Raw genomic sequence first — 21,200 nt, 5'->3', positions numbered from 1 at the left:
TCTTTGCACCCCCAGTCACAGTGCCCTTCGCTTCTGTGCCAACAGAACTGTCTTGTCCGGATCCCTGAACACCTCCTGGGCCTGCCAGAAGGTGTGAGCAACTTAGAGATTTGTGTCCAGCAGCACATTAAAGACCAGCTAAGACAGAACTGGAGAGAAACTGGTGGGCGAAGGGGAAGGGAACTAACCAGCGGAAGCAGGGCAGGGAACGGAACACGCCTCCTTGAGTCGTTTATTCACAGTCCACCTTTCTCATTGAAACTCAAGGTGGATTACACAGTGTGAGATCAGCACAGTCAATATCAGGAATATTTCCATAAACAATGCCACGGGGTAAATAGATACAAGTTCACAAAGGCGGGTCAGGCACACAGGTACCTGCCGCCACTCTTCCTCAGGTAGAAGAAGAGCCGGGACACTGCAAGCCCTGGGGAGTGGGTGACTTGGAGGCGGGGGGAGTCCCGAATAAAGGACTCTCACCGCGTCTTGAGGTCCGCTCTGAGACGGGGGAGCTTCAGCCACTGCAGGGCCCTTTTTGAGGCAGGATCTGGCATAAGATCTTCATAATCCAGGCTTCTATAAAAGAATCTGAACTACTTTGATCGTAAGAAGCAGCACTGAAACCCACAAAGAGCAAAGCAAGGTAAAGATGGCTGACTTTTTGGAATAAAATTAGATACAAGTTCACAAAGACATAGCATTAGCAGGAATCCAATACAACACCGTGGTGAGGTCTCTGGTTCCTAACTCACTAGTGGATCATTTGAGACCCCCTCCCTTCAATACAACCCTCCTATTTGAGTAAAAAGCCTTTTGAACAATTCAGTTTTGCATCGTTTGTGGAACGCCAGGAGAGTGGAGGCTCTTCTGACCTCCAGGCAGGCTGTTCCACAGGATAGGGGCCACCACAGGGTTGTTTCTCTAGTAGTAGCACTGGATCCAGTACAACCCCTAGGCTCTTAACTGAGTCTGCAAGGGTCAGACGAACTCCATCGGAAGCGGGGGGTACGATGTCCTTAAAGATCTCTGCCTTCCCAACAAGTGTTGACTTAACCTTTTGGTCAGATCGACATTAGTATGCTAGAGGGAGATCTTGGAATAGCTGGGACTGAAAAATACCCCCAAAGAAAGAGCAGATGATGCCACACAGACCAAGACATGAATTTACAGAATTTATTCAGATCAAACTTTCACAGGTCGCAGGAAAAAGCTTTTTCAAAAATCATGTAAGGTTGTAAGAAGCCAGACTATGAAACTAGAAGGAGACAGAGGGATCATAGCTGGAAAAGCATTTAGTAAGATACAATAAAAAACAGGGTTGACATACCTGTAACTTTTGTTCATCGAGTTCTTCTGTGCCTCCACACATGGGGCTGCGCAGGCACAGGCCACCCGCCGGAAAATTCTTCACCGCTTTTGAGCTCCGAAGGGGCTGTTGGTCGCAAGCCTAAAGCAACCATTTCCCGCCCACACAGTCGTGTGTCCCAACGGCGAACAACGGCCCCGTTCCTCAGTTCTCCCTTGCCACTGCTACCCAGTATAATAGGTAGTATTTCTGGAATTCACAGCGGGGCAGGAGGGAGGGATGTGTGTCAGCACAGAAGAACTCGATGAACAAAAGTTACAGGTATGTCAACCCTGTTTTCATTGTCGTTCTTCTGTGCCTCCACACATGGGAGAGTACCAAGCTTCAGACAATGAGGAGGCGGGGTGAAGTCCAACTCTATTTTATTATACAGAAAAAACACTCTAAACATAACCCTCTGTAACAACAATGACAAGGTAAGTAGCCATATTCAATAAAGCACACCACAACCAAATATCATTCTCCATTATTGGAGTAAAACGTTCTAGTGTGTTCTTATGAAAACGAGGAGTGAACATCTTGCTCTGCATTGACATCCATAGCATAGTGCTTTACGAATGTGTCAGCAGATGACCACGTAGCTGCTTTGCAAATGCTACCCAGCAGGACACCTCTGAGAAAGGCTGATGATGCCGCTTGAGATCGTGTGGAATGGGCCTTGATCTCCACTGGACAGTCTACTCTGGCCATCGCATAGGCTTTACTAATGGCCGACACTATCCATCAGGATACCGTCTGTGGAGATGCCCTGTGACCCTTGCCTTTATCCCCAAAACAGACAAACAGGTGCGGACTATTGCGGAACCCCTTTGTCCTGTCTAAATAAAAGGCTAAAGCCCTTCTCAAATCTAATGTGTGAAGAGCCTTTTCTCCTTTAGTCGATGCCTTTGGAAAGAATACAGGCAATGTAATTTCTTGTGAGAGGTGGAAAGCAGACACCACCTTAGGCAGAAACTCAAGGCATGGTCGCAGAACCACTCTACTAGCATGAAAATGTAGACATGGCGGGTCAGCTCGCAGTGCTGTTAACTCGCTGACCCTCCTAGCCGACGTAACAGACACCAGGAAAGGCACCTTCTAAGACAGTAAGTCTAAGGGGCACGTAGCTAATGGTTCAAAGGCCGGTAGCATCAACCTGGACAGCACTAGGGACAGAGACCACTGAGGCACTGGGGGTGACACAGGTGGGTATAGATTAAACATTCCCTTTAGAAACGGACGAGATTTATAGTGTGAGAACACTGTTCGACCTTCAACGTGATCATGAAATGCGGAAATAGCCGCAAGATGTACAGGAGGATTTGGGTCCAGCGGCCCCTGAGAGACCAAAAAGGGTTTCAGGGAACCAGGTTCTGAGAGTCAGAGCTCCCTTCTGCAGGTTTGACTCTCAAAAGCTTCTACCCTGGAAATCTTCTGGGTCTCTTAGGTGCCACTGGACTCCAGCTCTGCTGTTCTTCACTCCAAGAGCTGGTGGGATTCTCTGTCACGAGGTCTGGCGATGGCCACTCGTTTATAGAAGCTTAAAGGAGGGCTGGTTACTTTGGGGATCGGACTAGTGGTTGTGTAGGTCCCAATGGGGCGTTTCCTAAGGGAGGCTTGGGGTGATAAGTTCGCTGTACCCCTTTCTGCCACTCAGAGGGTTGTCATCGGGTACCATTCTGTGTCTAGCGGGTATTGCCCAAATTGCTAGGGACTCCAGAATGAGTGTATGCAACGTGGTATGCGCAGGGTGGCATGTATGGTTTCCCATCCCCTGCTGAATGCCCATATGCAGTGACTGGTGGGTTCTATGACTTGGCGGTTAATTCTGAAAACGTTCATGTAATTATATGTAATTATGGAACTCATTATTTCCGTGTTTTATTTCGCTGCTTGCTAATTTTGACAGCCAAAATTTTCGCTGCTTGCTAATTTTGACCTGATGTAATATCCTTCCATATTTCAAGCATTTCTATGGTTTTCCTCTTACGTGAATTCTTTCATGGCAAGTTAGGTTTCCCCTCCGACTGAAGCATTTTCCACACTCCAGGCATTTATATGATTTCTCCCCTGAGTGAATTCTTTGGTGAGAATAAAGGTTTCTCCTCTGACTGAAGCATTTTCCACACTCCAGGCATTTATATGGTTTCTCCCCTGTGTGAATTCTGTGATGGCAATTAAGATGGTCACGCCGAGAGAAACTTTTCCCACACTCCAGGCACTTATATGGTTTCTCACCAGTATGAATCCTTTGGTGAGAATAAAGGTTTCCACTGTAACTGAAACTTTTCCCACACTCCAGGCATTTATACGGTTTCTCCCCTGTGTGAATTCTTTGGTGGGAAGAGAAGGTTCCACTGTAATGAAAACTTTTCCCACACTCGAGGCATTTATATGGTTTCTTCCCTGTGTGAATTCTTTGGTGGGAATAAAGGTTTCCCCATTGACTGAAGCTTTTCCCACACTCGAGGCATTTATATGGTTTCTTCCCTGTGTGAATTCGTTGGTGGGAATTAAGGTGTGAACTCTGACTGAAGCTTTTCCCACACTCCAGGCATTTATATGGTTTCTTCCCTGTGTGAATTCGTTGGTGGGAAGAGAAGGTTCCACTGTAACTGAAACTTTTCCCACCCTCAAGGCATTTATATGGTTTCTCCCTTGAGTGAATTCTGTGATGGCAATTAAGATTGTGCCGCTGAGAGAAACTTTTCCCATACTCCAAGCACTTACGTGATTTCTCACCAATGTGAATCCTTTGGTGAGAATTAAGATCTCCCCTCCAACTGAAGCATTTTCCACACTCCAGGCATTTATATGGTTTCTCACCAGTGTGAATCCTTTGGTGAGAATTAAGCTGTCCCTTCCAACTGAAGCATTTTCCACACTCCAGGCATTTATATGGTTTCTCCCCTGAGTGAATTCTTTGGTGGGAATAAAGGTTTCTCCTCTGACTTAAGCATTTTCCACACTCCAGGCATTTATATTGTTTCTCCCTTGAGTGAATTCTGTGATGGCGATTAAGATTGTACCGCCGAGAGAAACTTTTCCCACACTCCAGGCATTTATATGGTTTCTCACCAGTGTGAATCCTTTGGTGAGAATTAAGATTTCCCCTCCAACGGAAGCATTTTCCACACTCCAGGCATGTATATGGTTTCTTCCCTGTGTGAATTCGTTGGTGGGAATAAAGGTTTCCACTGTGACTGAAGCTTTTCCCACCCTTCAGGCACTGATAGATTTTCTTTTTGTCATACATCCTCCCTGGATTATTAACAGCTGATTTGTAAGGAAAATTTCCCCTGCTTGCAGTGAGCTCAGTCCTCTTCTCTCCCATGTTCTCTCCTCTGCATATGTTGTCCTGAATAGAGTCACTCCGGTCTACAAGACCGGAAGCATTCCCCCCTTCGTTCGGATCTTTTCTCTCCTCCTCCTTCAGTCCATCACTATATTCAGCCTCCTCTTTCCCATCTGAATACATTTCCTCTTTCTCCATCACTGGATGTTCTTTCGTGTCATTTGCTGCCTCCCACACGCCTCCTGCTGAAAGAAAGAGAAACCGGGTGTGATGTGGGGGTTGTGAATGCTGAGGCATTAAGCCCCCACCGCCTGCAGCCATTTCCCCTCCTAACCTTCTCATTTATGGCCATTCCTGCACACGGCAGACGGTCTGAAGAGAGGTGGCCAGCCACACGGAGAAAAAGGTAATTTAATGTTAATATGAACCCCGAGTTATTTCAGCCGCTCTCTTTAACACCACAGGGGTAGTAGGGCTTCAAAGCAAAAGAGAGCATGAGTCTACTTTGTCCATTTTCTGTGTGCTCAGATGTCCTGGTGGGTGGCCAGGGAGTGGCAGGCTGGCTGGGCAGAGCTTGGGAGGAAGGGAGAGCTGCCTGGTGCCTCTCTGCCAATGGCAATATAGGCAATGGCCTGGGGCTACCCAGAGGATGAGCCACCACTGCGCCAGCTGATCTTACTGCCTGGAGTGTGGTTCCCCACTGACAGGCTGTAATTCTCCTCTGAGCTGGATGGTAGCCATCCAATGCCTCCCTCAGGTGGAAAAGGGAAGAGAAAAGGCACAAAAAGGGATGAAAGTCCACATTATGGTCTAGCAACTTAACACCAGGGGCCACAGAGTAAATCCCTCATTCCCTGTGTCACGGTGCAGCCAGGGCTCAGTGACAGAGGAGGAGGGGCCCCACGTACCCAGCCCAGGGCCAACAGAAGCCAAGAAGCAGGAGAATGAGGAACAGGCATGCCAGGACCCACAGCAAGAAGCTGGGCCAAAATCAGTCCCATCCACCCCCCTGATCTAGCAGACACAGAACAGCCAGCCACTCCCAGCCCTGCAGGATCACCAGTGCCCCTGGAATGCCCTAGAGGCAGGCTAAAGGCAGAATTACACGCGAGGAGGCCCAGTGCACGCTTGCTGGCTCGTAGGCCGCTGCCTGCCGACAGTGAGGAAGAGTCATTGCAGGACCATGCCGGAGAGGCCGGCTGGGTGCATGACGAATGGGTGTCAGGACTATAAAGCCTCCAGGGAGACGCTGCTAGGGCGTGAACAGAACACGTACGCTGAGACGCGGACCTGCCGACAGGAGCTGATTGAAGCACTTACCTGTCAATCCCTCCTCTTCATCCGAGATCAGGAGAAACAGCTCTTCCTCCTCCTCCTCCTCCAGCCGGGATATAAGTTCAGGTTTGGCAACCTGAGGTCCTTTTTATCAGGAGAAAAAAACCACAAAATTGTCACACTTCTGGATACACATAAATCCAGCGATTCCAAGACGGCTTGACTCTGTCCCTCCAGAAATACAGGACAAGTAAGAGGGGTAGGGCAGAGAGAAGTATGGGGTCAAGAACCATCTAGATGGGGTCAAGAACCGTCTATCTTTTGTTACCCTGAAACGGATGCGTGCGTGTGCGTGTGCACGCACGCATGTGTGTATGTGTGTGTGTATGCATGCGTTTGTGGCACATGTATGTTTCTGTTCACACAAGCACCCCCCACCTCTGGGTCTCTTGGGACCTGAGCCTTTACGTACATTGATTGCATGCTGGCGGGGTATTTTTCCATGAAATAATGAGGCCATTGTTTTAAAAGGGTTGATTGTTATGAACTGCAAAGGGATAGACAGGAGGCAAGCCAGACAGGAAAATGCAAAAGGCGGCCTCAATAAAAACCTGTGGCAAGCCAAAATCCTTTACAAATCTACTAGGTTAGTCCTAATGCAACAGTTACGCAAACCTTTGATCATTAAGGCGTCACAGCTATTCTATGAGAGAGCTGTGCCAAAGGGAGAGAGGGAAAGAGAATGCAAGGAGACGTCTTGGGAACTTGAGAGGGAGAATGATGCTGGAGAGATGGACAGAAAGGCGGTTGGCAGGAGTCAGATGAGGAGAGGGACGTGGGGAGCCTCCGTGCCAGGAACCAGGAGCAGCAATGGAGGAATGGGGAGAAAGCGTGGGCTCCGCGGGCCATAGTGAGAGAAGGACGGAGAGTAAGAAAAGGGGAGGGATTAGATCAAAGAGGGAGGTGGGATAGATGGAAAAACCTGCCTTGTATGCCTGAATCCCAGGCCTTAGAAGGGGGGGGGGGAGTCCTGATACACTGGAGTCAAATTAAGTTGCCTTATTTGCTAATTTCAGGATTCATGAAACTTATTTCCTTGGCCATGTTTGTTTGGGGAAAAGCTAACCGTGGCCTGAGATTGTGCTGATCTCCTGAACTCCCAAACAATGACTGAATATTTGCTCGCAGGTGTGTGAGCGCTCGGAAGATGAGTCTCTGCCCTTGGAATTCACTCTGGAAGGAGACTGGGTGGCTCCCTTGGATACGTTAGACGTTTAGCTGAAGAAAATCCCTCCATGGCTTCTGCAATACTTGGGATTCTTTTTGTCACCAATGCTGACCATTTCTTGCGGTTGGAATCTGCAGTGATCTCAGCAAATCAGGATTGTTTGCTTTTAGGATGAGCCTTCTTGCAAAAGGGAACCTGGAAAACCGATTTCGCACTCTGAGAAACATTGGCAACTATTCCTCTGAGCCTGATCAAGCTGCTTCTTCCCCCTTTACCTTCGGACATCTCTTCTCTGGGAATGAAAGCGGGGGGGGGGGATTCAGCTACCCCCATTTCTGTTTTCTGTGGCAGGAAGAGGCCCCGTATGACTACAGGGTGCTGGTGTAATAATGGCGCTGGCAGTTCTCTGCCTCCTCCCTGAGTAAGTGAGTTGGAAATGCCAGCTGAGAAACAACCAGTGGCCCAAAAGCCAGCTGTGCTCCTTTCTCTGCCACATCTCAGCTCAGGGAAGGTGCAAGGAACCTGAGACGAGGGCTTTGGTAAAAATGGCTGCACTTTGGTTCAGGTCTGCAGGTACTGTCAGGTTGTGGCCTGGCTCACATATGTGGTTACAGAGCCGGTTAGGAACCCCCGTGGAGCCGTCTCCGAGTTCCCCAGAGATTCGACCCTGGGAGGCTGTTCTCAGACAGCTCTGTAGAGATGCCCTGGTTCTTCACGCAGCTGAAATGCCCATTAACGGCTCAGCCCTGACTGGGTCTTGAGCTGCTGGGTGACGCACTGAGTCCTGAAATGATGGCTTCTCAGCTCACCCACCTCCATTCCTTCCTCTCTGAGTTAGCTTCCTTTGACCAAGCTCAGACCACGACGTGAGTAGGCCAAAGAGAAGCTGAAAGCTGCCGGCTATTCACCACTCAGCAGCCAGGCAGGGGAGGGGGCTCGCAGTCTGATGAACAGGGTAAGAAGAGCGACAATGGATGCCAGAGATGCCTACATAGCGAGCTCCCAAGCTCTAGACAGCCGGTTTTATTTATGCTTTTTGCATACACTCCTTAAGCTATTAAACTTAGCTTTTATTTAAGCTGAGCCTGGAATGCATTGCTTGGTTGTGGGAGCGTCCATGATTCTGGAGGGGCTGTGATAGGAGGAGAGGAGGCAGACTCCCGTATAAAAGGCAAGGCCCAGAGTGGAGCGATGACCAAGCCTTACTCTGCTCCTCTTCTGATGCCGCTCACGTGGTCCAGGCCCAGGGCTGCCAGCCAGGGGCTCCCTCTCCAGAAAGAGACCCATACCCCCTCCCGCATCAGAGGAGGGAATATAGAGGCAGGCAGAGCTCAGCCACTGGGCCCAGGGAAGGCAGCCTAACCGTGGCCTTCCCCATTCAGGTCTTCCTCACAGCCACTCCTCACACCAGAAGGAGGCAGCCCAGGATAAAGGGACCCTTACCCAGAGAGGCCACGATCCCGAAGATCTCCAGCATGACTTCCTTGTACAGGGCTCTCTGGGCCGGGCGCAGCAGGCTCCACTCCCCCCGGGTGAAACGCACAGCCACCTCTTCAAAGGACACCCTGCCCTGGAAGGAGAAGGGGGGAGCAGTTCTTTACACCACTGGAAAGCTGGTGCTGGGGGGGGGGGGGAGAAACAGAGGAAGGGGATTCATACAGGAAGGCCAACACAAAGAGGAGGGGAGGGGAGAAGAGCCCCTTGGGGTCATTTCGCTCCCCAGTCCCAGCTGTCCTTGGGGGCACTGGGGGCCCAGAGGGGTGGCCCTCCTTGGCAGGGGGCTGGCAGGCTTGTGGGAAGAGGCCGGAGATGTCCATGGGGCAAAGGACCAAACCCTTTTCCATCGTCCAACACATGCCATCCTAGGCAGGGGGTGGCCATTTTCCTGCCTTCTCAGGGCGCAGCCTCGGCCTCTTGTATCGCCACAGCCAAGGCCAAAGAGGCCAATCCTCTGAGCGCCCAAGGCCCCCTCCCTGTACCTGAGCTGGCCACATGGCTGGTCTTTTCCCTTCACCAAACGGAGGAGACGGCGGAGAAGCCATCAAGGGAGCCTTTTCACTGCTGCCTGGGAGGGAGAGAAAGAAAGAGGGTGGGAAACCCTTATTAGTGCGCCCGCATCTCCTGCACCAGTCCCTTCAGGGAACCTCTCTCTGCATTGCCTTTAGGGCACAGCACGAGAAACTGGGTTCCCTCTCGGCTGGCTCAGAAGGGCTTGGCCCCATCTCTTCACCTCATTCTTCGCTCATCCGTCTCCTCTCTTTGAAATGTTTCCTCCCAAACTGCAGGTCCCTTCCAGGGAGAGGAGCCCCTGGCCCTGCCTGGAGCCAAAATCTCTCCCTCGTCACTCTGAGGGAAGCCAAGACTGTCTGGGAGTCTGCTGGTCAGAGGGTGGAAGAGCCCCGGGGTGACGGGACAGACTGCAGGATACCCTGCACAGAGAAAACTAGTCCTGCAGGGGAAACCTTTTCTTTTTTCTGTGTTTCTCCTGGCTGGGAAACTTTCCCTCCTGGAAATACAGACCAGGTCCGAGACTCAGATTTATGCATGTGCTGGACCAGTACCATGTCTCTTTCCACTGAGCCTGAAGAAATCCTGCAACTGTGGTTAATAATCCTCAGGGATAACACCCCTCCAGGCACGCCCAGCTGAGCAGATAAACAGCCCTGAGACTACAGGGGAGGGACCCGAAGGAGGGAGGATGAGAGATGGTCTCAGGGAAGAGGCTTGTGGGATTCCCTCCTTGCTGCTGCCGTACCGAGGACATCCAGGGCCTCTGGGGCTTCTGCGGGGGGGGCACATTCCCCCCACCCCAAATCCCCAGCAGCGGCCATTAGGGCTTTTTCACTGGGATTGCAAAATCAGTAATTGAGTATTGATAATCTGACAGATGTCTGGATACAACAATACAATAATATTTAACTGCTAATTAAAAAAAAAAATGAGACACCCCCACGTTCAGAGGCCAGAAGGAAAAATGGCCGCTTTGGGGCAGGATGAGGGAAGCTGAAACGGCAGCCAGGCGGGCTTGGTTGCAAACTTCGCAACAGAGGAGGAGGTTGGAAGAGATGGAACCTCCGAGGGGAAAACCCACTTCCCGAAGGCATGAAATTTGGGGTTAAGGAGTTGGAAAAGGTCTTCCCCCTCTGCCTGGGTGGCCCTCCCAGGGCCAAGGGCCACGGTCCACATCTCCACAACAAAGGGGGCCATCTTCAATCCCCCACCCCACCCTCAGATCTCCTTCCTCCTGGCCAGAGGAAAACACCAGATCGAGGGTCTGCCCAGCGCAGGACGTGGGGCCTCCTATTACCTGAGACGGGCCCCTCAGGTGTGACGGGGGCCATGAAACCCTGAAGTGCTCCCAGCAAGGCAGCCTCGGCCTGGACGCTGAAGGCCCCCAGAGCCACCAGCCTAAGTTGCCACGCCATAAGATATCCTCAAGTTTTATAATTTTACTGCTCTTCCATTTGGCCCAATGCGCTATCTGCCCAATTTTTAACATTATTTCCATTAACAGTCAGTTTTTGAGTTTGGAGGCAGCTTTGTTCTCAACACCCGTCCTGCTGGCACCAGAGGGGAGGAGGGCCGGAGAGGTTTTAATCTGGTTTTCTCCCATAAGTAGCTTGAATTCTAACAACATTATCAAGGTTGAATTATAAACCCCTCCCATTTTTCTTTATCTGCAACCACAAACCCACTTGTACAAAGTCATTGGCCATCTGGTTCCCCACGTCGCCCTCGCCTGCAGGTCATATACCTGGAGATGCGGTACGGCCTAAATCACTCCTCTTTCGATTATTTTGCACTTATTTAAAATTTATTCTAGGCTTTTACTTCCCCAAATGGACATTTCTATACTGAGAAGCTGGAGTGGGCATCTTTCCCAGACTGGCCAGGGGAGGGGGAATAAAAGCAGCTCACCTACACACAAGGAGGACACCCAGGGGCAACAAAGGCCCCCCTGATCTTACCTGGAAAAGCTGCTCCGTGGTAAGGATCCTGCGTGATCTTTTCCTGCACCTGAAACAGAAATGGGGACCCCAGAAAGGGGAGACTGTTGAGAAAGGGAACAGGGGAAAGGCTGAGGTGGAGGGGTTCAGAAAAAGGTGGGGCAATCCATATGGATTTGGGGGAGATCCTTGATCATATCTTGTGCCCCAGATACTCCCCAGGAGTCCATGAATTCAAGGGGGGGCGAGTTCTGAAAGCCAAAGGTCTTACCTAAGCAAAGGCAACAGAAGTGAGCCGGGCTGGAGAAGCCACACAGAAGACAGCAGATTTGCTGGCAAGGAAGAGCCGTGCTGAGTCTGTGGGCAGAATTGGACCTTCAGTGCACAACAGAGTGAAGAAGGGAACCCTACCAAAGCCCAAGTTTGCTATCCCAGAACTGCAAGGAAGAACAGGAGGGCCCGGTGGGAGCAGGACTGCACGAAGGCAACCCTAAGGAAAGAACTACGGGGCTGCCTCTGTCCCACCACGGCAGCCTCACTCATCCGAACAGGCCCTCCTGCAGGGGCCGCCCTGGGAATGAGCCCAACCAACCTCTGGCCACACCTGGGCATTCTCTGCGGGGGGGGGGGAGCCACCTTCTGGAAAGGCCTGCCTGGGGGGGTCAGGGAAGCCCCCCCTCTGCTATGCGAGACTGAAGCATGCAGGAGGGCTTTCTATGCAGATTACAGGTCTAGGTCATAAGAAATGGATTGATCAGATGCTGTGGGAAAGGGACTGGGGCTATAGACTATTCTACTGCGTACTGTCTATTGGTAGTGATGTGCTCCTAATGCGAGTTTCCGTATCAATTAATAGGTTCATGTCAAAGTACTTACGTTCTGTTTCAGCAGTCTGTGGTTCAGATTTACGCTTGCTTTCAAAGGCCTGCAGTCCTGCCCTGCTGTAGTATTTATTGTTTATTGAACATTCCAGGGATTGGATGTATCAGTCTTGAGTCGCAGTGAGAAAGGCAAACTATAAACAATGTAAATAATAATAAAAAATAAAACAGATGCCGAAAGAGAAGCCCTTTAGCTAGAGATTGCAGATAGCAGCAGGCCGCAGAGAAAGCGCAGCGGGAGGCGCCTGCCTCACTGCCGGAGGAGCTCAGCTGGGAGCGTCCCGAGAGCCGCAGGAAAGCCCCTTGGGGTCCACGCAGCCCCCTGGCCGAGCCTGGCAGCAGCAGGGGGGCGCTTTGCAGAGGGGGGATCATTGCAGGACTTACCCCTTTTGCAGAAAGTCCTCCGGCGCCGCCTCCTCTCCCCTCCGCCCCACAACACACAACTGGGTCACTGGGACAGGAAGTGAGTGTGGCAAGCCGGGAACCCTTCTCTCTCCTGGCCCCTCTAGGAATGGAGGCTCCTTCCCTTTAACCCTTCCAGGGACTCAACCAGAAAGAGAAAAGGACCCGCTTCTGTCTTCGCCCTGCCAGAGGGAGGATTTCGACGCTGAAACAAAAGAAAACCACCGTCGCGTTGCAGGTCCTTTCTTAGCCTGGAGGCATCACCGTGACAATCGCACACCCATCACTGTGGGGTGCTGTCACAGCACCACAAACATCACGCACTCACCACTTCGTGGCCCTGCCAGGGGGCAAAAATGTGATTCCAAAGCACTGAGGGACATACGTAGATAACATAAATGAAAATGGATACCCAGGATTTTCATATGAAGTTATGCAAAACCCTTTCATGAATCAGGTGTCATGTCCATATCCACAGGCTGTACCAGAAAACTCACTTATCCACCACTTTGGGATACCGCAAGAGCGCCAAAATTGGATTCCAAAGCGCAGATCCTGAAGGATCCCATTGAATTTTCCAGCAGGTCCCCCCCAACTGGTGGCATGTCGAGTGAGACCACGAAGAGTTTGGGGAAACCCTATGTAAAAATCCTGAGGAATGAGGATCCAGGAATCTCCATGTTTTTGCTCCATGGTGGTGCCACAAAGCAGTGGACGTGGGATTTATGTGATGCTTCCTCTTGACCACGGCACGAGGTACAGCACCCTGCTGGTTTCGTGTGATTTCACAGGGGTCCCTGTCTTGGAGCCACGTCTTTGCACCCTGAAGGCACCGCAAAGGGCTGGATCCATGTTTGTAAAGGTGATCTGATGCTGGATTTGGGGGTGTTCTGTTCAGAAAACCAGGGGATCCGCGTAGATCTTCCTTTTACTTTTTCCTATGGTGGGGTGAGCAAAAAGCAGCGATTTCTTCTTGCTAGCTTGCTTTATATATGGTTTACTCCGGATAGCTGGTTTTGTGTGTTAGCTTGAAATACAAAGCAGGTTAGTTGCTTCACCTTCAAATGTATAACGATAGAAGAGAACAAATTAGACAGCAAGGCAGTAGCTGTGAACAAGAACCAGTTTGAACTAGAGAGATAAGGAGAAGGTCCCAGGAGGGCACAGAAATGAAAAGGGGTGAGTTTTTCTCAGAACAGAGCCTCTGTCTGAAGAAGAAAAAGAAGAAAGGTATGAAAAGACCCTCCCTGCCATATCTGGGTGGGCGCAGAGTGTTTCCACTTCTTGGAGCTCTGTTCCCCCTTATTTCATGACATAAAGGCTTTTCCTCTTCAAGGTTCTCCACGTCGTGGGGTGTAAATCCTTGGGCAAAGCACCAGGTCAGGATCCTGGCTATCTTTGCAACAAGGGGGAGGGGGGAGTCTGCCAGCATGAGAGAGGAAGAGGCAAAAACAATAGGTGGTCAGCTAGGGTTGCCAGCTCCAAGTTGGGAAATTCCTGGAGATCTGGGGGGGTGAACCCTGGAGAAAGTGGGGTTTGGGGAGGGGAAGGACCGTGGCATGGCATAATTCCTTAGAGTCCACCTCCCAAAGTAGCCATTTTCTCCAGGTGAACCGATCTCTGTGGCCTGGAGACCAGTTGTAATTCTGGGAGATCTCCAGCCACCACCTGGAGGCTGGCAACCTTATGGTCAACACCCCCAGGACTCTTTCAGCAATATTTTTACCTATAGCCCATCCCAGGTAATCATGGCCGATTCCAGATGGCCAGAAATTGTGGTTTTTCTGCGGAAATAATCGCTTACCGGCCACACGTTCACTTTCGTCTCCATTCGCTTTGTCTCGCAGCGTGCCGTGCCATCCCGCTTCCGGATGTTCACACGGCCAACTGAGGTACCCAGGATTGGTTGTTTCCTCCCCGTCACAGTTGACATCGAGGGCCTTCATTGGTTCGCATTTCGTTTTTTTTTTAAAAATTTTTACGTGTTTTGCGCAAATGCGCAAATGTGCAAGTATGCGAATATGCAACATTGACTTTTGTGCACTTTTGTGCGTTTGTACATTTGTGCAGTTAGATGTGCGCAAATGTGCGACTGAGCAAATGGCGCCCGTTTTTTAAAAAAAAATTAAGGGAATATTGTTGCCGGCTGGCCGGCAAAGGAAGGAGGGAAAGGGGAGGGCCTCTCCGCGGCGACGAAGCGTCCAGAAGTGTGCAAACCTGCAATACCGCATTCACACCGTCCGCTTATAGAGCGCAACTGAGCGCCATGGACCGCAGGTAAGCCGGGACAGGAAATTGTGGGTTTTTATGAGTGAGGTCGCTGAAAAAGCGAAAGCACTCGCTCTATTTGTGCCCGTCTGAAATTGGCCCATGTCACAGCTTTTTCCAATTCATTGTTGCACCTGCGGACAAGCCATTAAGGTATTGTTTTGGGAAGTGAAATGTTAAATTTCAAAACCTCAGAGGGTGGGTGCCTGCTTCCTGATTGGCCTGTTCTGCTTTCCCAGTCCTCCCACTGGCTCTCTGCAGTGCTTGTCTGAGACTCATTCAGGGACTGCCCACCTTCCCTCACGATTTTCCCTCCAAAACCTCAGAGGGCGGGACTTAGAGGTGCCTGCTTCCTGATTGGCCTGTTCTGCTTTCCCAGTCCTCCATTGGCTTTCTGCTGCGCTTGTCTGAGACTCATTCAGGGACGGCCCACCTTCCCTCATGATTTTCCCTCCTAAACCTCAGAGGGTGGGACTTAGAGGCGCCTGCTTCCTGGTTGGCTCTCTCTCCCCTTAGCGTCCTCCCATTGGCTCCCCCCAGTGCCAGTGTCAGGATGTCAGTTTGCTAACCAGAGTTACACCATTTTAACATTTTTTAATGTGTAGTTGTTTAGTGTTTGCTCCCTCCAGGCCAGGTGGATTCCCGCCGCATATACCCATGGGAGAGAAGAACTCTTACCTGCTCGTTCCAGCAAAGGACCTTGAAGCCTAATTCTTCCCACCTCCAAGTCTTCTCAACAGACAGGGCTAAGGGAGGAGGCTAGGAACGGGTGCGTGTGATGTATTATAACTTTCAGCCTGTGTGTCATTCTCAACAAAGCCTTCGTTCAGCCAAGTTCTTTTTTTTAGGCCTTGGAATATGGACACTTGTATCATGAGCCTTGTCTATCAATAAACCTTTTGGAATCAAGAAACTTGTGCTTCTTGCAGAAGGGAGGAGACGAACTCTAGATAACAGGGATTCTATAGTCTGACATTTTGTTGAGAATCCCTTCTAACTCCCCCGACCCCTCACCTGGGAAGGATGGATACCGGAGCGGATCCGACAGACCCGTCTATTCCTGGACTGGAGGGTGCGGGGCCAACTAATTTACCTGTCGGTGGTACTGAACAGGACCGAGCAGTCGGAGAGGGTGCCTGGCCAAGAATCAGCACGGGAAGAGGATTCACCCTGCTGGTCGCGCAGGGTGCCTGGCCAAGAATCAGCGTGGGAAGAGGATTCACCCCGCTGGTCACACAGCCAACGCCCTGGCTGTGGGGATTGAGACCGAGAGACGCCCACGAGCGACGTACTGGCAGATTTCGTGGCCAGCTTGTGCTTGAGTCTATTTTGGGTCCATTGTTGGAGGACTTACGATGGCCTGAAGACCAAGGGGGCGAAGAGGAGCTAAGAGCTGTTGGGACTAATCCCCAGTCTCAGAACTTTCGGGATGAAGAGAGCCTTCCAGATTGGGAAGCATTGCGCGTGGCGCTGGAGGGCCCAAATCGCAGGGCTGTGGGAGCCAAGGGGAGTGAACCAGCAGCCCCTAGCAGGAAGGGGCTACAGCATGGCGCGGTTCAGCAAGCCCAAACGAGGCAGTATGGGATACTAGCCGTGAAAAGCTGGCTCGCCAGTTCTTCAGAAACTGGGGAAACAGAAATCCCTGCGCAGGGGGCCGTAAAGGGCTCAAAGGTTTCGGACTGGCAGCCAGGGGTACCAGCAGAGGCAGCGGAAAGGGTGGATCGGCATCCGCGAGCCTGGGAGGAGAGCTTGTTCTAGTCCAGGTGTGAGGAGGAGTGCATGTCGGAGCAAGCCGACCTGGAGGAGACGGGGAAGCCAGCCTCTGAATATCAGGCGGCGGATCGCTACCAGCGGCTGGAGGAGAGAGTGGAAGCAATGAGAAAAGATTTGGCTCAAGCCGCCGATCTGATCAACTGGTTGGTGCAAGGAGGATCTGGGGTGTCAGGATCTGTTTATATGCTGCTTGACAGAACTAACGCCATACTTACTTCTGTAGTATTTAGTCTTCTTCTCCCTCTAGGCCCCACTGAGGAGGAGCCGTTTCCATGGGAGAAGACACTGTCTTATCTTGTTTGCAAGCCGAGTCGACCTTGACTAGTGTTCCCACAGAGAACTCTCCTGCTATGGGAACTCTGGGGGGGGGGGGAGGCTGGGCTCTGGGAGTGTGAGATGTAGCAACTGCTAATCTGTACCTCATTGCTAACAATACTTTGCTCAGCCAGGATCTCCAATCCTGGAATATGTGCACCTGGACTTGAATGCTGTCTTTCATTAATAAACCTTTTGAAACCAAGAGGCCTTGTCTTCTTGCAGAAGGGAGTGAGGCTGACTCTCATGTCTGAGAACCATAGTCTGACATTTTGTTAGCAATCCCTTTTTGAAGTCTCCAATGTCTCACCCAGGGAGTATGGATACCAAGGACGACTTGATTGATCTTATTACCCCTGGCACGGAGGATGAGAGGCTTAATGTCAGACTATGGTTCTCAGACAGCTTGCAGTTGGAAAGGAGAGGGGTGGGCATGGTCTGAGGAGCCTCTCCCCCGTTTCCCTAATGCAACTTCAAGTCCGTGGCGGCTGCGTCCAGAGATGTTGGCATGGGACAGGCAGGCGCCCTGCCATGAGGAATCCAGGGCAGCAGGCAGTCCTGACAGCAGGGAACAGCCACCAAGTGGCGCCGAAGGGGAGGGTTGGCCTGAGGCTGCCACCAACAGGCAGACACAGCAGGCCCGCCCCCGTCCCCATCCCAAGGCAAAGACCACAGACACCCGTTGCACAGAAAACAGTCTTTATTATTATACCACCCCCGCAGCAGATGTGAGGAAGGGGAGGCATGTAGGAGGGGTAGGGTGTCGAGAGGCCATGGGGAGGCACGGCCGGGGAGAGCCCATTCGGAAGGACAGGTAGCCAGGGGCCTGTCAATGGCCTGGGCGCTGCTTCGCCAGCCCCCCCCTGCTCACCCCCTGCACTGTCTGGTGCCTGTTCGAGTGCATGGTCAGAAGCAGCTGCCACTGTCACCCAGCCAGCCCTGGCCATGGCGACCAGGTCACACGGCCAAGCTCTGCTTCGCTGCCCTCGTCCCCCCAGGACCCTGGCCCATTGTCTCCAGCAGCTGTATAACACCCCGGGCCACGGCCCCGCCTGTCCAGCCGAACACCCCACCCCCCGGCAGGCAGCAGCGGGGTTCACCGGTGGGCCCGGCAGCCGTACCCCGTCGGGCGTCCACGGGCCCGGCCTCTTGCACGGAACTGGCCCCAAGGGAGGGGCGCCTCTGGGGCTGTGGGGCCGCTGTGGCGGGTGGGGCCGGCAGGTCGAGAATGGTGACGAGCCGCCCGAGCAGGGCCTCGCCACGAGCTTGAGAGGCGCGGAGCCCCTGTCCCACCTCCCGGGAAACACAAAGAGAAAATTATTCTGTGGTTACAAATATATATTTAAAGTGCAAGTGCTACGTGTGTTTAACTCATTAACAAAGGAAATAAAGCAAATAACAAAAGCTTCATAGCTGGCATAATAGAACAATCACCAGGTACAATCTACATCCATGCTTGTCAAGTAATCATAAAGAGTCCAATAAATATTTCAAGTGCTGTTGTATCTTCACGGGCGCTTATCGTTGCTTAGAAGAGGTCGTCTGTAGAGCCGAAGGCAGTGTTCCACCTCACGCTCAATCTGGGGCTGGCTGCAAAGCGCAGATTTTGTGCCTCACTTCATCAGGAGCGTACATTCCGCTTCAATCAAGGCAGAAAATTCAAAGCATGAACCCGGAGCAGGGCGGCTGAGCTTTCTCTCGCACGCCATTGCCACACCTCGTTCCACTGGCGAGGCAAGCCTCACACTCCGCCATCTGAGTGGGTGCACACAGTCGAGGGCAGCAGCGACCAGGTGATGCACAACAGTCTGGCGAGGATGCACTTGGCCTTGGGAAGCCTTTACCTTTAAGGAGGGAATGAGCTGGTCGCTACAGACACCTGGTTACAAGAAGTTTTCGGGGCAACTGCCTCTGGGGCGGGCAGGGGTGGCCACTATTGCCCCCCACCTCTGCTGGGCCTCACCCAAAGCGGCAAGTGAGCAGTTGGGTTCAGGAGAAGGGGCAGTTAGCACTAATCTGCAGAACAGGGCCCCCCCATCCCCCCACTCCTCCTCACCTGTCAGCGCTCCGTCACTCATCACCAGGCGGGAGCGCCAGAGTCAGGGCACCTGCAAGGAAACGGGAGTGGCTGCAGTTTGTTCGCCAAGTGTCATCCCCTTCTGCCACGGAAGGGTTAATTTGTTTGTGCTTAGTTAGAACAACATGCGTATTTATGCTGTACAAAATCACAATAATATCATACAGTCCCAATTTGCAATTATATTGCGAATTGGGACTGTATGATATTATTGTGATTTTGTACAGCATAAATACGCATGTTGTTGTGACTTCCTTGAGCCTGTGTGCTCTCTGTTTTTGATTTGGAACGTGTTGGGAAGTTGTTCCCTTTTTGTTGGTTAATTGTGCTTAGTTAGAGGCAACTAGTTTGCATGAGTCCAGTTAGATGTTGAGTTGCTCTTCCTGCCAGGGTGAAAGGGGAGTTAGCCAGACATTTGCACTTTTTCCCTTTGACGGGGAGTTCCCCCACTTTTTCACAAAGTCCCCCAAGTGCATTCCGTGCCCACCACCGTGAATGCCCTCTCCCCCGCTCGGTGTTCAAAGAGGCCACGCCACGCAGCACACAGACAGAGGGACAGAGCCTCCAGCTATGTGCTCACTTACCTGAGGGGTTTGGGTGGCGCTGCCCGGATGTTTTGTAGGGTGCGGTCGCAGATGATTGGGTGCGGGGAGGGGGGCTTGTCCATGCTGGGTGCACACGCTGATTGGTCCCCAGGATAGTTCTCATCCTATGCTCCTTCGGGCCATGGAGGCGGGGCTGGGCGCTTGGAGAGGGGGCCGGTTTTTCGCCATTCCATGAGCGCCTATGGGCTACGCCTTCTTTTTCCGTGGCGTAGCTTTTTTGCGCCGCTGTGGGCGTTCCCGCTTCTGGAGGGGCTTAGGGAGCTGACTAACTCCAGCCCCGCCCTCCTCCCTGCCCCCCTGCACCGGTGCGGGGCTTTACTCCGCTCCTCCGCCTCCGCCCGGCCGCCTGTTGCTTGCGCTGGTGCCGGTCTGCCGATGGGGCAGCACTGCGTCCCAGCACTGGCGGAGGGCCACTTACGCGGACATAAGGACCAGATGCACCGTCGCAAGCCTTAGTTTGGTTCCTATTCACTTTCCCCACCCCAGTTAGGATTGTGCTGCCTATGAGCTAGTGAGGATAATGGATTTGTCAAGTAAATCAACATGTCATCCGCAAATAAACTAATTTTCGAGGTTAGTTTGCTTGTACTGATTCCGCTTATTTGTGAGTTCACTCGTAGGGCCATAGCAAATGGTTCCAAAGCTAAAGCAAACAGGGCTGGGAAAGGGGACATCCCTGCCTTGTGCCACAATTAATGCTTTTCTGAGTGCAATCCATTTAATTTAATATTCACTCCTGGATGTGAGTATATAGATGTTATTGTTGTGAGAAATCTATCTCCCAAAAAACCATGTACTTCAAAGTAGTAAGTAGGTAATTGAGTTCCACCGAATCAAATGCTTTTTCAATGTCTAGGGGTAAAAAAATAGCCTCTAACTTCTCCTGCTTACAGAAATCTATCAGTTGTAATGTCCTATAAATATTGTCTGTGATCTCCCTCTGTGGAATGAACCCTGTTTGGTTTTGGTGCACATAACTGGATATAAAGGAATTTAAATGTTTGGCCAGAATAGATGTGAATAGTTTGTAATCGTGGTTTAGCAGTGAGATAGGATGATATGATGATGCTTTTAAAGGGTCCTTCCCTTGTTTTGGAATGGCCACAACATCTGCCATTTTCCACGTAGGGGGCATCTTACCAGTTTCTAGAACTAAGTTACAAGTTTTGGTTAGGTGTGAGCTCAGATTGTTTATATATTTTTTGTAAAATTCCACAGAGTATCTGTCAGGACCCGTTGCTTTATTGTTTTGGGCCATTTTGATAGTATCAACCACTTCTTGTATCATTATAGGCTTGTCTAAAAGCGAATGGTGTATCTCTTCTAATTTTTTAATACCTTTGAGTGAATGGAGAAATGTAACAATTTTATCTTGGTCTGGTTTTCTTGTAGCGTAAAGTTTCTCATAATAATTTCTGAAGACTTGGAGTATCAATTGTGCATCATGTTGTATTTTATTATCCTCATCTAACAGGGAATGTACCAGAGTTTTTGCCTTTTTATGCTTGATCTTATTGGAAAGCAGACGTTGAGCCTTTGGTGTACTGAGCCAGTGCTTTTGTTTAACTAATAATAGTTGCTTGTAGACGGTGTCGATGTCCAGGGCCTCTAGTAATTTCCTCTGGGTAAATAATTGTTGGTATTTTTTTACTACCTGTTGCCTTGTGCTGATTTTCTAGCCTTCTAATTTCCTCTATCAATGCTTATTTTCTGTTCAATTTTTCTTTATTAACTCTAGCCGAAAGGGCTATGATATGGCCCCTAGTTACAGTTTTTATCATGTCCCACA

The 21,200-nt window shown here is 51.1% G+C and overlaps 1 protein-coding gene across 1 annotated transcript in view; it reads right to left on the bottom strand.

Moving 5' to 3' along the window:
• Window positions 1-1,209: 1,209 nt before the first annotated feature.
• LOC129326935 (zinc finger protein 721-like) overlaps window positions 1,210-21,200 on the bottom strand; it is a 37,793-nt gene continuing 17,802 nt past the window's right edge. Inside the window, exons 5-6 of the mRNA XM_054975270.1 lie at window positions 19,297-19,316; window positions 1,210-4,574 (exon numbers count right to left, since the gene is read on the bottom strand). Of these exons, the coding sequence (XP_054831245.1) occupies window positions 3,318-4,574; window positions 19,297-19,316 (1,277 nt within the window). The 3' untranslated portion in view covers window positions 1,210-3,317. The remainder of the gene's footprint in view (window positions 4,575-19,296; window positions 19,317-21,200) is intronic.

This window comes from Eublepharis macularius, chromosome 4 (assembly GCF_028583425.1).
Source record: "Eublepharis macularius isolate TG4126 chromosome 4, MPM_Emac_v1.0, whole genome shotgun sequence".
Lineage (NCBI taxonomy): Eukaryota > Metazoa > Chordata > Lepidosauria > Squamata > Eublepharidae > Eublepharis > Eublepharis macularius.
The sequence above is the reverse complement of the archived record's forward strand: the minus strand, read 5'-3'. Positions and strand labels throughout refer to the sequence as shown.